The 16,786-nt window shown below is 36.6% G+C and overlaps 1 protein-coding gene across 6 annotated transcripts in view; it reads right to left on the bottom strand.

The window, feature by feature from the left end:
- Nucleotides 1-16,786, bottom strand: part of scalloped (TEA domain transcription factor 1 homolog scalloped) — a 63,223-nt gene that overhangs the window by 4,289 nt on the left and 42,148 nt on the right. For 3 of the 6 annotated variants that reach the window (XM_066391900.1, XM_066391891.1, XM_066391883.1), the window contains 7 exons: nt 9,720-9,838; nt 9,461-9,599; nt 5,646-5,776; nt 2,876-3,019; nt 1,896-1,936; nt 1,660-1,840; nt 1,376-1,608 (listed from right to left, as the gene is read on the bottom strand). In XM_066391900.1, the coding sequence (XP_066247997.1) occupies nt 1,376-1,608; nt 1,660-1,840; nt 1,896-1,936; nt 2,876-3,019; nt 5,646-5,776; nt 9,461-9,587 (857 nt within the window). In that variant the 5' untranslated portion in view covers nt 9,588-9,599; nt 9,720-9,838. Of the gene's footprint in view, nt 1-1,375; nt 1,609-1,659; nt 1,841-1,895; nt 1,937-2,875; nt 3,020-5,645; nt 5,777-9,460; nt 9,600-9,719; nt 9,839-10,299; nt 10,757-16,786 lie in introns of those variants that run through there. The other 3 variants (XM_066391907.1, XM_066391915.1, XM_066391923.1) reach the window with 3 other exon arrangements.

Here is a 16,786-nt window from a genome sequence, read left to right on the forward strand (position 1 = left end):
TAAAACCCGAAGTTAAAGCACAGCAGTCACATTTACTTCGAAACAAAAGAACGGTGTCTTGTTGCCATTTTTTAGGGACCGAGGACGTTGATTTTTAAAGTAAACTTTTTGTTATGGTGAATTTTTGATTATCCTCTTGTGTTAAAAAATAAATTTTGTGAAACCTCTTCCACAACACCAATAATTGATTTACCACTTGTTTGCACGGTTACAAGAAACTAAATTATTCAATGAATTTAATAAATTTTTAGACTATGACATCGGCAAAATTTTTAAACCGAGAAGTTTGACATCTTTTGTAATGGAAACGTCGGAAAAAATGTCGAAGGGTACATAACATAAGGGAGACAGACCGTTGGCAAAGATCAACAAATATAGGGCAAGGGGAAACCGGCAGCAAAGGCTCTCAATTCGGTAGGGCACAAAATAGAGAAGTCAAACTCAGATTAGTGGTGTTAGCACTCTTCTTTGACATAAAACAAGTATGCAATAAGGCATGAACCGACAACATTTGAGATGACTTTATAGCCCCTAGCGCTTCAGGATAACAAAGTGACAGCAATAGAAAAAAAATAACTATAGCACGGTAATGACACTTAATTACAGTATCGCTATCGGGGCTATAAAGTCGAACTAAAGACAGCAGGAATAGATAAAAGTAAAATATTTGGTGGGCTTGTCTCCTCTTTTTGGCAAATTAGATATGGCTGCAAAATTGGAGGAAGTGATGTTATCAGGACTTCTGACGTCTTATATGTGTGCCGATTGCGCTGACGCATCGCTGGCATCAAAATGACGTAATAAGAGTATTAACACATGGCAGTCCTTTTGTCAAAAAGCATCACCATTTTTGGTGGAATGTCGGCAATTATTTGCTCTATCCAATCTTTCTAAACCATTGGTTTGAGTGAAATGGTAGGGTTAGAAATTCAGTACATTCCTAACAAAATTTTACTGTTGAATTTCTAACTACATTAATTTGCCGAATTTAGCCTGTCCACTGTCCTTTATATAGATAAAATTACATTTCTGCATTCAATGGCAGGCCAAAATTATAATAACTTGGATTAGCACATAGGTATATTTACTATATCAAAGAATTTTTATATAATTTTTGTAGCTAGAAACAACCAGTTCACTGCACTATGTCTATTTTTCATTTGTTTTTCCTAACACACTTATGCGCTAACATTTATTTTCACGCCTACCAATTTCGCGTGTTACGTTTGCTTTCGTAGGCGATTGTGGGAAAAATCTATATTTTTCCTATTTTACCAGAAAAAAGTCCAAAAATTCGGCTATTTCTTTACACTTAAGATATTCAAATTTGATATATCGAGAACAGGATACTCAACAATACTAAACCAATACTTACGAACTAGTCACTCCATAGAATGCCCCCGCCTCGTCCTGGATATTGGAATTAAGGTCTGCCCAAAATTTGACCAAAAAGAACGCGTTCTGTGGTCCCTTGTCGTACAGTTCTTTAAGGCCGCCTTTTTTCTCTGGGAATTTGTCGTAGATTTGTCGCACGTCCACGGCTTCGAGGAGGGGATCGGTGTAGGAGAGCGCAGGCCCTCCTATGTGGACGAACAGGTGTTTGGGGTACTAAAAAAAATTACAAATTATGATGGTTTTTCTAAGATGCTAGAAACTTACTGCCTCCTCTCTATTTTGAGACTCCATGAAACCTGAGAATTCCACCAGCCTGAGCTTATGGGTGGCGATTGCCCGCCCTTCCCAAACCGGCGGAGGAGCCGTCTGCAGAGCCCCAACATCAGCAGCTGAGACGGCTGTGGCTGGTTTCCCAGGGTAAGCTGCCTGTCCGAAGGGCTTAACACTAAAAAGAACACTTTTAAATACCGTTACAATTTATTACAAAAAAGTATCCTTACTCTTGCGAGGTTCCGGGCTGCAAACCAGGCTGCCAGAATTGCTGAAAAGGGCAACAAAAATTCTATTATTTAACTTGGCTGATGTTGCCAGCTCAGTTAATTTTAAAACGGCACAACCATAAGGTTAAGTGGGACAAGTGTGGGTTTCCACAAATGTTCACTTTTGACATTAATTTGCAACACACAGCAAGTAAGCGTATAGGCGAGAGCCCTGGTTGTTATTATGCGATAAGCTATTTAAACTATTCGGCCTGTTCCAACCCCAGATAACAACAAATAATGTTTTCAAGTCGGCCTAACTATACCGAGTTTTACTATTTATTAATCCGCCCATGGTAATTAAAAACATACATAAAACCTTCGGAATAGGAGTAAATCGGGTCCGTTCATGTGGAACCCAATCTTTCATAACGTTATTCATTTTAGTATGAATTAAGGCTTGTTGCAACTTTCCGTATTAATTATCTTAATTGCGGTTGGCGCTTTTTGAATGCAAACGAGAAATAAATTTTCAATTTTTCTTCATTTTGAATGCGGCTTTGAAATAATATTCAAAGATCTACAAGAATATTTTCGCATTTGGCAACATTGATCACACTTTGGAAACTTCAAGCCATATGCAGACATGTACATGTTGAAACAAAAGAATAGTGCCTTGTTGCCATTTTTTGGCATGAGTAGATTTCAAAGATCGAATCTATAAATCAGAGCTGCAGGGTGTTTTTGGAAATTTGACAGCTGAATTGTGTTTCTGAAAGCATAATACATAGAACAGAAATTTTGATTTACGCCAAAGCTCTTTGCAGTAACAAACGACAAGATTTATTGGTATCCAGGCCTCAACAGTCGAACACAAGCGATCGTAGCAGGGCAATAGCAAACACAATTCTGAGGTTTTCCTCATGTGAATATCGCGTTTAACCAGCCTTATATTGCGAGCGGAGAAACGATATTCACCCCCATATTCACAGACAACTTACCGCCCCTCCGTGGAACGGCATGGGGTGTGTGTTTAACCCTAGGGGAAGCCCGGCCGACTTGCTGTGCATTGCAGTAGCCGAGACTATCTGCGCACTAGACATGTTTGACATGGTTTGAAGAGTCTTCTCCTTGACCGCATGGTCCTACCAAATCAAAGCCATCATTGTTAGGCTCAAATGGCATTAAATAATGCGAGAAATTAAAACACTGTTATACGACCACTTTACCGCTGCAACCAGTAATGATAGTGGCACAACAGAAACTGCATTAAAGGTGAAGGTACTTCGGTTGAAAATGGCAATCAATTTCGAATTATTCTGAAGTAACTTTCAAGCGCATTTATTGCCTTTTAATTTGTCACTATATAATAGAAATATGAATGAAACAGAGCGTGCAATTATAAACTATTATTAAAGCTGCAGATTAGGTTAATGGGAAAGCAATAATAAACGTGTTTGATCGGTTTTTAATGAATTGCTTGGAGATAGCTAACAAAGATTGTAGGTATTTAATGTCTTTTCGGGACATCGTCAATATCATATCAAATTGGGAATTCCACAAATGTAAGTTAACAATTTTGTTCTTTACGACCATATTGATGCTTTAAATTATACTCCAAAGCAGGACACCTACATATAGTCATATTTCTATGGCCAATCCTATTACAGATTATTAATTACCTCTGCACCATTAGCATCAATTAATGTGAGCACAAATGTCAAAAAACAAGCATAAATATTTATTTTTAATAGAAATACTTTTATGGTGGATTTGGGCACTCGTACCAAACTCAATTATTATGACGTGTGGAACCTGTTGAAAAGGCGCAATACATACTCTTTGGAGTTCCAAAAAGCACATAAAACAAAAGCCATATCAATTGAATCAGGTTAGATATAGTTCGTACAAAACTAAATTCGTTGTATAAAAAAACTTGCAAGTAATATCGGACCTATTCGTTTATCAGTCTCATCGGTTTTGTTACTACTTATGTCTTTGTACAAAAATACGCATTAGAAAAAGTTTAATATATAGTATGAAGCGTGTCGTTCAATAAAAGAACGCCCAGTATTTAGTCAATTTTAGCTTACGAACAGGTACGCCATGCTGAAGATTGTTATTGTAAGATATTCAAAAATATTTGAAAAACTAAAAGAAGCATTTATTTTCATACACGACGTTTTTTTTTAAATCTAATTCTTTATCTCATAACTTAACATATTGACAAGCGACATTAACAAATTTGACAGGATAATTCATTGTTATTCATTTTTGTTTATTTTCCGCGGCAGGTGACGCTGTAGACACACGCGGCTTGTTGCATTCAAAAGGCTAGACCTGAGACTACTTAACTTCGAAATTTCAAATTTTTTGTTTTATTCAATTTTGACCTGGAAATTTGAATAAACTATAAAACATATAGAAAAAGAGGCTTATCTCTTGAATAAGTATATATATGTGGACATGCGCTGGATACTGTATGTAAGAGACCAAATTTGAGAGTCTTTAACGTCAAAATTTCAAATTTTTTATCTTATTGATCTTTATGATCTGTATTTTTTTAAATCATTTAATTCAAAGTAAACTACGATTCACATAAAAAGAAGAGGCATATCTTTTAAATAAGGACAGACAGACATTCGTTGTTTATTGTATTTAAGCATCACATTCGTGACTTCAAAATTAAATTTTTTTTCCAAATTCAAAATGAAGTACAAAGCAAATAGAAAACGAGACATTCCTTGAGTAAGTACAGACATAAACGACCGGCTTATTTCATCTGGGAGACCACATTCGAGACTACTTAAGAATTTAATTTCAAAATTTCAAATCTTTAATTTGATTTTTCTCTGCTTCAAAAAGTTTTTAAAATTCTTGAAATGAAAAATAACAAACTACAGATCATATAGAAAAGGGAGCGAATCTTTTGAATAATAGCAGATATAAAACTGTGCTTATTGTTGTACCTGATAGACCAAACTTAAGGCTATTTACTTGACTTGACACTTTTAAAATTTTCACGAAGCTCAGTGATAGAAAACAAATAAAAATCCCTTCATTGTTTTCCTATTGTTAAAGCGCCATTCAAAACTGTTTCGGGTGTGTCTGGTTGCATACAACCGATTCACTTGCAACACTACTCGGCAAATTCCATGTCGCACAGTGAGAGGAAATCTATTTTGTAGGGCAATCTCAGGTGAATGTGCCAAAGGGCTAAAGGGAAACTAATGGAAATTAGAATTTTACTTAAATTTTTTACATCTGTGACTCAGGGACTTGCTAGTTAACGACAATGTCGTTAAACGATTGAATTATTGCTTTAAACTCCCACTCAAAAAGGTGATTTATTTGAAATTTGATCACCGTATGCATTTTGCTTTTCGGGGGAATTTTTGAGTGTTTTCCAGTGTGAACAAAATGTTATTTCATAACGACCAACGACTTACAGTATGGGAATACCTTAGAAAAAAATCTACAGTTAAATAATCGCCACAAAACAACTTGTATTTACATTGATGGCAACGACTTAGTCCCCTTTAATGCCGTATCTGCAAGCCATTGCATCACTGGTTTTTATCTGCTCGAGCCCGTCAGCAACTAATTACGGACATTAACAACAAAGAACAACAGGTTTTTGTCTCATATCAGTCATTTAGCTAGGTCTTAATGCGATTTAGATACGTTTGCCTTCGATGAGTATAAAACTTCGAGTTTTACTTAAAGATTTAATCGAATAAACACAGTAATTGCCGCTACATAAATACTTACAACTTTAAGCTTAGCCTGGATTTCCCGTAGCTTCCGCCTCGCTAATACTTGTATGTGCGAGCTGACTTGTTTTCTTGTTCTCGTCTTTCCAGTCCGCAGTTTAATATATCGGGCTATAAGTTCGTTTCGACCTAAAATATACGCAACTGTTTATCGCAAATTGTTATTATCAAGTCAGTACTGTTAGCTGCCCACATAAAGGCGAAATTTACGCAAAAAAACACTTCCTAGTAGGTACCAAGTCTGTCCAGGTTCATTAGGTTCGTCTACACATGACCGTTAAATACGTGATCCCTGCCAGCAAATGGAAACATTAAAGTTAATAATGCAAGGTACTTAGAAGGTACTTAATGGCGTGAGTCAGGTAAAAATTTCAAGCAATGTTTGCTCGTATGTCAGGCAATTGTAAACAAACCCATGGAACACTAATGAGGGTTTGGAGAAAGGACAAACGTAGAAATTGTGTAATTTAATCTTGCACAAGCCTATAGCATAAAATCCAGAACTTAACAGGCCTTAACAGAATCAATTGCATGACAATTTACGCAAATATGGGAGAAAATAAAAACTTGACCTAAAACTATAATCTGTTTGTACTCAAAGAAGCTAATATGATATCTGAATATTTGAATTGGATTTATCTGTATGCGCACGTGGACCATCATAGACGACTAATAAAGAGAGGTAATTAGATTGCAAGCATTTCAATTAAACGATACCTGCAAAACAATTGTATCAATAATTTAATATACCATCGACAAAGGCTGTATTGTTCGCGATATTTCAATTTTAATTATAGCGCGTAGGTCAATTAGGGATAATTGCGTATTGTTAAAATTTTATTGGAAATATGTTGGGAGCTTATTCAAGTGATATTTGCGGTAGCTAGATAGAAGTACCTACGCACTTCAGTGAAAGATGTAATTTTGCAGAGTTTTGAATTTTTGTTCATTCGAAATGGTTAGAAGCAACGACAGCCTTCACATGTGGCGATAGAGGAAATCAATTTTTAAAAATTTCTCATGTTTTCTAGAATTATTTTTACATCCTCAAAACAATTAATGCTGTTCGACTTCTTTAGTCAGGTACGCGTTAAGGCTCTTTACCTGCTACTGTATTTTGCCATTATCTCTTAAGAGGCCCTTCCCATTAGTCAACTGAGGTGGTCCCAATCCCTGATATCTTCATCTTCTAATAACGCGGCAGCGTAATGGCGAAATCTACCCTACTTTATATTTTCTTCGCCGGCGGCGGTGGCGACCGAGCGCCCCTCGCTCTCTCACTAATTGCACATTCTTGGCATAGTTTGGGGCTGCGCCGCCCCCCTTCGGCCGGGGGAGCGGAGCGTGACATCCCTTGCCGTGCTTTTGTTTTCAAATACATATCCCGGAATTGAGGTTGTTTTCGGTTTATTTTGCGCTGACCACATAAAATGAACACAAGTTACGTGGACGTTGTACGGTAATAGAATGGGTCCATTTTTCTTCGGGGCCGGACTTTCCAGAATTGCTTTTGTTTATTTATCGTCAGTTTGTCTGGAATTGGTTTGCCATGATGGAGGCAAATGATACGAGGCCCGCCTCTGGACAGCTGTGATAAAGGTTGACCTTTGGATTCAACAGCTAAATGCTTCACAAAGGGACGAACGTAATTCCCATTAGAGGAAAATTAAACAGTCATGGAATAACAGTTTGGATTCGAAATTCCAAACGAACGTCCACCTTAAGTGTCTACCCAAAGGAGTTTTTAAGACAATAATATTTCTTCAAAGATGTGTAGCAATGTACTTTTTACAACGCAGCAGGAATTTTGAACCAATTAAAGAATAAATTTGAGGACCTATTTTCTCTCCACATAATCGATTATTACGCTTTTGGATTTTTTTGAGTGAGAAGATGAAATTAATCCAATAAAAGAACTCTTAAGCTATTAACCTACATTAAGTCATCGGCGGAGCGCCAGCACTCTTAATATTGTGGTTTTTTTAAAGAAAAGTATGACAAAACTCATATTTATTTATCGATTTACAACGGATTTTACGTCTCTGGGTTATTAGATATAAAACAAAGAAATTTATTCCGTTTAAGAAAAGCTTTGAAGCTATTAAACTCCCTATAGAAAATCATTGGCATAGAGCCAGTATTTTTGTTTTGATTTTTTAAAGGAGCCGGTCACAAAAATAAAATTTGGAATTCCAATATCGGTTTTAAAATATACATGCACGCCTCTGGAGTTTTATTACACAAAACACCAAACGTATCCAGTTGAAGAACTTTGAGACTACTAGAGTTCGGGGAAGAGTAACAAAACTCGTATTAATTGTAGCGCTTTGGGAATTTACGTCTACGTCTCTGGCTTTTACTGAGTAGAAAACTATTTTTTCCTGTTGAAAAAGAACCCTCGAATTAGTAACTCATGCAAAGGCATGGGAATAGCTCAAACAATTTTAAGATTAATTCCTTCTGATATAAATAAAAACCCAACAAAAATTGAATTGCGTATGCCTGGTTGCCTATCTTTGGCTCACTTTCTAACGCTGACTCACTAAGACAATGCTGGGAGTTGCACCAGTAAAGATTTAAAACGACACAGTGGGAGGAAATCTCTAAGACGTTTTCAAGTGATCCTTTCAAAAAGTACGGGGATATTGATTGACATAGTTTTTTTCTGCGATCTTCTGAGATACTGATGCATCTTGGATAAGAATAACAAAAAAAATGTAACACCTTTTTTACTGAAGAAATATTTCTTTTCGAACTTTGGTTCTCTACATAATTTTTGGGGCGTTTTTGCAAGTTCTTAAAATTTAGGTTTTCTATTGTTCATTAGTAAATATTTAGTTTATACCGAGGCGAGAATTAATAATTTAACCTTTTGAAAAAAAAAAAACGCTTACAAAATACCACCTCAACAAAGGAAGAGAAAAGTAGTTAAAAAATAGCTATTACAACATAGAAAGAAAGAAAAGTTGAAGCATTTATCTGGAAAATGAGCTAAAAAATATATTGGTTCAAGCTTGAGGTACTTCCTGATGCAGCCTCAATTAGATCAAGGAAAATAAAACAGAAAATATATTTCAAGGGCGTGAATACCGTGAACTGAAAGCAGCCTGAAAAGTGGAAACCTAAAGAAATTTTTTATTAATTTTGATTTATTTTTTCAAGTCCAAAGCCCCTGCTTAATGTAGAAAACACCTACGAGCCGCAGTGTCGGGAGACACATTTCCAATGTAGAAAACTAAAAAGATATGTAAACTACCGTTAAAATCGATGGATTTAATTATTGACTAAGCGGCGCTTTAATGACGTAAACACAGGTAAACATACACGAGTATTAAACTAGCTCGTGTTACATGCAACGCACAGGTACCACTTTGCTACCGTAGGGACTGCAGGAGTATGAATCAAGATTTTTAAACCTCCGGGCGGAAATTGACGCGAAGTGAGAGAAGAAAGAGGAGCCAAACGGCTATTAAATAGAGCGTCATTATTAGAGAGAAAGATGTAAAATTATTGATGTTTTAATATTTTTTTAAGCGTCAAAAGCAAAAAAATCATATTTGCAATAACGATTATTAAATTGCACGTTTCCAGATGGAAATTACTTCATAATATCCTGTGATAGGGCTTTATCGATTACATGAATAGTTTAAACTTGGCTTGTGGCAAATAGGTGGTGATCGATGAGAGAAATTGAAAACTATCAATAAAAAGGCTGAATTGGTAGGTAGAAGTGTTTTTATGCTTATTTATTAGGACGGAAGTTTATTTCTTAAAATTATCGAGTGATGGCAGTACAGCAAATCTGTTACTCACCGTACATTTTTCCTTCATCAGATAGAATAATTTTCCGTCGTCCACACGGGGGGTAGATGGCCAGGGCTTCTTGGAAGCTTTGTTCGATATCCGGACTCCAGACGCCCTCGGCGTCGGCGGCCGCCATCTCCTTTTCATCCTATAATTACGATAAATTAGGACAACATTTAACGCGACGTTTCCATTGTCCCTGGGGCGAATATTTACAACTGCGTTTCGGATTTCTAGATTGCTTTTTGGCTAAAAATGTACTACTTACATCGCTGAGGTCTCCCACGTCCAGATTCTTGGAATCCGGCCCGCCATTAGAATCGGCCGGCGGGCCCGCCACCGGCGTCCACGGGGAGGTAATGGTGCTGCCGGGAGTCACCACGCTGCCTGGAATTAAAAAATAACAATAAAATAATAATTAGGAAAAATTCTGGGCGATTTGGCAAATGTATGCCTATGCAGGAACTTTAGTCGTTTTGTCACTTCCAAAACCTTTACAGTCTCACGTAAAAACATTCGCTTTGAATTTAAATTTTGGTTAAAAAAAAATCTGGTAAATTTGGCGAATGTGCGACTTTTGCTATTGTTATTAAAAGAACGCCCGCCATTTCATCGTAGCGAGAATCTTGACACTAACTATAAACATCTTTAGTTCAATTTCTGTATAGTATACTTCAAGAGAAACCTTAACGACAGCAAAGTTATGGCGGTTTCGATCAAAAATGGTTAATAAACTTATTTACGATGGCTCGAAAGGCTTGCCGCTCAGGTTGCTCCCGAATCCGTCGGCGTGGCGCAACTCCTGTTGATATTAACTTATTACATGTTCCAGGAATTTAATTTCTTACCTTACGTAAAAGGCTTTATGAAGCCCGCTCTTGTTGCCTGTTCCCCGCACAATTTTGCAACGAAGACGAAACTTTCTTGCTCTACCAGCCATCGATCGAAAAATTCATTATCTATTGTGTGTTGAGTTAATAACAATTAATAATGCGAGTATATCTGTTCGTTTTGCACCAATATCATCAAAGTAGTCAAGACCGCACATCCAAGCTGCAACGTTGGAACATCTTTGACTGATTAACAATATGAACCACGAAGCATCCGTGGTGAGCTTTCAATTTGACCCCGTCAGGGTGTTATTGAAGTTTGTGGCATATTTGCACAATAACTGATTAACCCCAGCATACCGAAAACAAACATTCCTATCGGTTAATACATGATATAATAGCCGATGATTACATCGTTTCAGTAATTTTATTATTGGTTTGATTTAACTAATTAGAACCTTCGCTTTAATTGAAATGTGAATGATTCATTATTGCGGGAATGATCTAAACACAAACACGATGTAAATATAGAAAATTTAATTAACGGTTTTGTAAACATTGTTAAATAATATGAATCTTTATTTATTCAAGTGTTTTAAAAGTAAAACAGAAACTAATGGAATTCAAAATGGTTGCTGATAAGAGCAATGCCATGCATAGTGATTGTTAAGGTATTTTGTGTCTGTGTATTGATAGTGACATCTCTCCCAGCCACCATTTCAGTTACACAAATAAGTAAAAAAACGTTGACAATGTCATGACAGCCCACCGCGGCCATATTTTCTGTTCATTATTTTGATTGAAGCCGTAGCCGCCGTAGTTAAAATGGCGGACAACACACTATGATGAATTCATATTTATGTAGTTCTCATGTCTGAGATGCTACCTATGAAATGTTAGACCCGTTAAAAATCAACATTTGGTTGTGCATCTTCGATTCTTTGGCTCGCGTCATAATGCTGAATCATGGAGATGTTACGTTGGTAGTGATGTCAGTGACGACTTAAAGTTACACGGTGGGAGGAAGTGTCTATTTCGCAGATCATCTTTAGGTAATTCTTCCAAAATATACGGGGGATTGTTAGTGAACATAGTTTTTTTAATCTCGTATATCGAGCATGTCCCTCAGCGGCCTATTTGAGCGTCCGCATAGTATAATAATAGTCACTATTGTAACTACAATTTTAATTATTACACAAACAAATAAAAGACCCTGACAATGACGGTGGCATTACTCCCAGCGGCGATTTTGAATGTTCATATTGCCATTGAGGTTGTAGGCAAAATTACACTCAACCCGGCCCGATGACTTTCTATCTATGTAAATGCGATATATGAGAATGTGTACAATGAAATGTTAACCCAATAAAAACTCATTTGCATATGCCTTCTTGTCTGTCTTTGTCCCTTTGATTCACCTCAGAACGTAGGATCATTGCGATTTCACGTTGAGAGTTAAGTTAGTGAAGACTTAAAGTCATACAATGGGAAGAAATGTTAAGTCATCTTCAGGCGATTGTTTCAAGAAGTGCGAGGATATTGATGAATATTGTTTTCATCAATCTTTTGCGTCAGTTACTTATGGACTTCGGATCAGAACTGAAAAAACAGCTATTAGCATAATATTTTTTCTTAACCCTATGTCTCGTTTTATGATTGTTAACTTTATTTATTTCAGTATGTATGGCAGTGAAATCTTTGCTAACAGTCGTTTTAACAGCGTTTGCAGCAATTTTTGTAGCCGTCATTTTGACTAAGGTGTTGATTACTCAAATAAATAAAGAACAATGACGTTTATAATGACAGTGACATTACTTCCAGTGACCATATTGCAAGTTCATTATTTCCATTGAGGTTGAATTCAAAATGGCAGTCAACACGCTATGATGATTTCATATCTACGTAGAGGCGATGTATGAGATGCTATCGGTGAAATATTATCGACTTCTGCAGTGGACCGAGAGCGAGGCAGAGGAGCCCCCAAAAAAATGTTTCGGAATCCGGGCCCGTTTTGGCTGGCGGCGAGTCCGAATCCCAAAAGCGGCCTCCGAGCCAGGGAAACGAGAAACGCGTGGAATGACGCTCCGCCAGGTAGAACACGCCCGGGAATTCAATCGGCCGCCATTATTAATACATCCCAAAACAATAGTGTGCCAGTGTATACCAAACACAGGAGCGTACCTCCAAAGGACTAGCAGACATTGCCATTGCCGTTACGACCGACGTTTCCACCATATCGACAGCCACTGGCAACTGACTAAGTTAAAAGCACGGCTAGTTGATGTTTTCAACCAATGTTGCCAGATATGATATAATGTTAATTATGTCACTGACATGTCATGTCTAATAAAAATGTTAAAAGTAAAGTAGTGAGAAAAGTCATTTTCGAGTGTAATTTATTAAAACAATTGTTTGTTTTCATGTTCCTCCAATAAAAAATATGATCAACTACGTTCAAAAATGTGCGTTCTAAGATCCCTATAATAAAGCACGCTATATGGGACATACTGCTTATTCCCAAAACTAACTTTATACAGGGTATTTCAAATTCGACCCTCACCATTGGGATCTCGGAAACTAGAGGAGATACGAAAAAGTTTAAATGGGGGCAAAGTTGCGCAATCTAGTGCTTGATCGAATACGGTTTTCAAAATTTTAATTTTCCGAGTACTTCCGAAGATATCCGAGGAAAACTAAAAATTGGAGAATCCATTTTTATTTTTTTTAGCGTTATTTGACAAGAAAGGTTAAATCCGTAAGCACATTTTCATTGTCACTTTTTCTCAGCTACACAATGACATATTCAAATTTGCGATCCGACGTTTCGTCTTTCGGCTACCATCATCAACTTTATTTTTTCTTATGGGCGCCATATTGGATTTTTCGACAAAAAAATAGTGCGTTTCATTCTGATTTCATTGATATAGAACTTCTTATAATTTACTTTTTTAAAAGCCGAAATATTTAAATAAAAAGAAATATTACATAGTTGGCCTTGACTCCATCGAAAGACTTTCTTTTGTTCGCGTTATATGACAGAACTTCTCAAACGAATTTAGAGCGTGTGCAGATTTCCAATGAAAATGAGTTTCCGAAGTGAAGAAAAACGAGATATGTTAAGACTTTATTACAAATTTGATAGAAACAGTACGAAAACAGCTCAAATGTATTTTGAGTTATATCCGGAAAGACAACAGCCGCATAGAACATTATTTAAAACTTTGGATGAACATTTAGCTGAGTTTGGTGCTTTTGAAAAACCTAAGATGAAGTATGGAAGCAGAATGAAAGAAGATACTAGAAATAATCTACTGGCAAAGACAAAACTAAATTATTATTAAATGTTACAACAAGTGCTCAAATTGACGACTTTTTTGTGGGGCACTTTGAAAAATAGAATATATGAGAATCGAGATTATAACACAATAGAAGAACTTAGAGAAAACATCATTACACAATGTAGAGTAATCAGAAGGAGAAATATTATTAGGGCTGTCACTAATTTAAATAGACGTGTTCGTTTATGTATGCAGGAGGAAGGTCGTCAATCTGAACACTTGTTGTAACATTTAATAATAATTTAGTTTTGTCTTTGCCAGTAGATTATTTCTAGTATCTTCTTTCATTCTGCTTCCATACTTCATCTTAGGTTTTTCAAAAGCACCAAACTCAGCTAAATGTTCATCCAAAGTTTTAAATAATGTTCTATGCGGCTGTTGTCTTTCCGGATATAACTCAAAATACATTTGAGCTGTTTTCGTACTGTTTCTATCAAATTTGTAATAAAGTCTTAACATATCTCGTTTTTCTTCACTTCGGAAACTCATTTTCATTGGAAATCTGCACACGCTCTAAATTCGTTTGAGAAGTTCTGTCATATAACGCGAACAAAAGAAAGTCTTTCGATGGAGTCAAGGCCAACTATGTAATATTTCTTTTTATTTAAATATTTCGGCTTTTAAAAAAGTAAATTATAAGAAGTTCTATATCAATGAAATCAGAATGAAACGCACTATTTTTTTGTCGAAAAATCCAATATGGCGCCCATAAGAAAAAATAAAGTTGATGATGGTAGCCGAAAGACGAAACGTCGGATCGCAAATTTGAATATGTCATTGTGTAGCTGAGAAAAAGTGACAATGAAAATGTGCTTACGGATTTAACCTTTCTTGTCAAATAACGCTAAAAAAAATAAAAATGGATTCTCCAATTTTTAGTTTTCCTCGGATATCTTCGGAAGTACTCGGAAAATTAAAATTTTGAAAACGGTATTCGATCAAGCACTAGATTGCGCAACTTTGCCCCCATTTAAACTTTTTCGTATCTCCTCTAGTTTCCGAGATCCCAATGGTGAGGGTCGAATTTGAAATACCCTGTATATAGTGATGTTGTCATTCCCTTTTTTCTGCGTTTAAATCGCATGTAGTCATGGGGGGGGCTTAAGAACTAGTCGGGTCGTAAGCATGTTTATGCTCAATTTTGAAAATCTAGTTAAAACCCTCTTCAGGTCATTTTTAGGCACACTGACAGATATGATGGGAAACTCTTCCGCAGGCTAAATATAACCAGTGGCTGCCAAAGCTCAGATCCAATATATGCAGGTTTGTTCCCCACGTCGCCACTTCAGGGAACATTCAGATGAAGGCCCTCTTAAGAGCAACTCTGATATGATCTAGACACTTACCGGTCCATTCTCCTATGGCTGGACTCCTTTTCTTGACCGGCAAAGGCACAATCATGTCTCTAGTTCTCATATGTTCACACGATCTAACCTCAAAAATAGAGGTATGCGAAAACTGAGAAGGTAACACCTTTACAGGGACTGCCATGTTGGTAGCTACATGTACGGAGTTGGAGTTCAAAAAGGAAGATCACAGTCGAGGGGTTTGGGGCGGTAAGCAGCCCCTTTGAGTTGGAGTGATTCCTACGGGGCTGATCGTTGAGACTACGCTCTGAGAGGCTATCGGTAGACGACTTGCAGATTCTGGATCGAGGCGTTGACAGCGATGGCTGTGTCCAGCATGCATTAGAGCTTCCGTCCTTGATAGCCGTCTTGCATGAAAGTTTTTAACTCGAAAAAGTTCGTTGATAAAAAGTCGGAATAGGAACAAGTTTCTGACGTGATTAAATCCGCAATCCACTACAAATTTAACTAACATTTAAGTAATCAAGTACTGTGATATTTTTGGGTGGTTATTTATTTAGTCATATAAATAATCCTCTTTAGAGATTGAAGGATTTTAAATCTTCCACTGTGACCCCAAAGAAATGTGAGCGAATTGCCATTGTGCCAAATCTCCAGGTTCCGCTAGGGATAATTAGTTACTTAAAATATGTTGAAGGTTAGGATGGACATTAGATCCTAAACAGTCTCAGGTACAGACAGCTAGTGAAGACAAAATATTCTCTAATGTCACTCATGAGTCGAATAATCGTCATTTCAAACGACGTAAACGAGTAAAAAGAGAAGAATGCACTACTCGACTTCTTTGAAATAACGACATAAATAATAATAATCAATGCATAGTTTTCCCATCAGTTCGCATAGGAGCATTAGACCTATATAGGAAATACACGTAATTCTTGTAGCCATTTTCTAAATAGCAATAAAATACGCGTTTTTAAAGCCAATAAACAGTTCGTATATCTCTCATGTTTACAGTTTCATGCGTAATTACGAGAAATGTAGGGCTTAATTTAGAAAATGGCCTGCTAATAAGTATAAATCTCCGTATAAAGAGACGCGGACAATTTGATCGCCATGCCTCGTGTGTACTACCGGTAGCAAGTAGAAATTAAAAAAATAATAACACAAAGATATATGGAGTGTAATGTAATTTACTTTCCGTATAACGACAATGTAAATGTCGCTAACTGCTTAGAGCATTAAAAATGTAGGTACATAGACGTCATTAGCAAGCATTATTCTTAGAAGGAATGATGATAACTGCAATCAATAATTAAATATATAAAGTTTACAACACATGGAAATCTTGATAGGAGTCTCGTGTGTAATGTACCTAAACCCACCTTGAAGGAGAAAAGAAAACAATGGTTCAGTTATTTTCGGTCTATCGCTCAGTGCCTACACCCACATCTTTCAATGTTTATTATGTTAATGTTTCATCACATAATCACTTATAGGTAATACGGAAAACACAGTAGAAATATGTATATTTATATTTTGATTATTTAGATGAATCAGTTAGTGTTTACATATGAGGTCCCCTCCCCAGATCTGAATAATTAAAATCATGCTAAAATTTTTAAATCAATCAAAACAACGGTAATTCCCTTGATTCGTTTTGGATTCTGGATGTTATGCGAAATATTTGCACATTGGTCCGATATTGACCAGCAGGTCCAGTTTGTTCATATCTCCCGGAATTTCAGATTGATTCTCCGATCACTTGGGCTGAAGCCAACTCATGCCCGTTGTTGCTATTAAATGCGTGGTATCAGGATTGATTCATGTGCCTTTCGGAGTACTGTTAAAGCGGGAAAT

The sequence above is a fragment of the Euwallacea similis genome, chromosome 1, assembly GCF_039881205.1.
Source record: "Euwallacea similis isolate ESF13 chromosome 1, ESF131.1, whole genome shotgun sequence".
In the NCBI taxonomy this organism is placed as follows: domain Eukaryota; kingdom Metazoa; phylum Arthropoda; class Insecta; order Coleoptera; family Curculionidae; genus Euwallacea; species Euwallacea similis.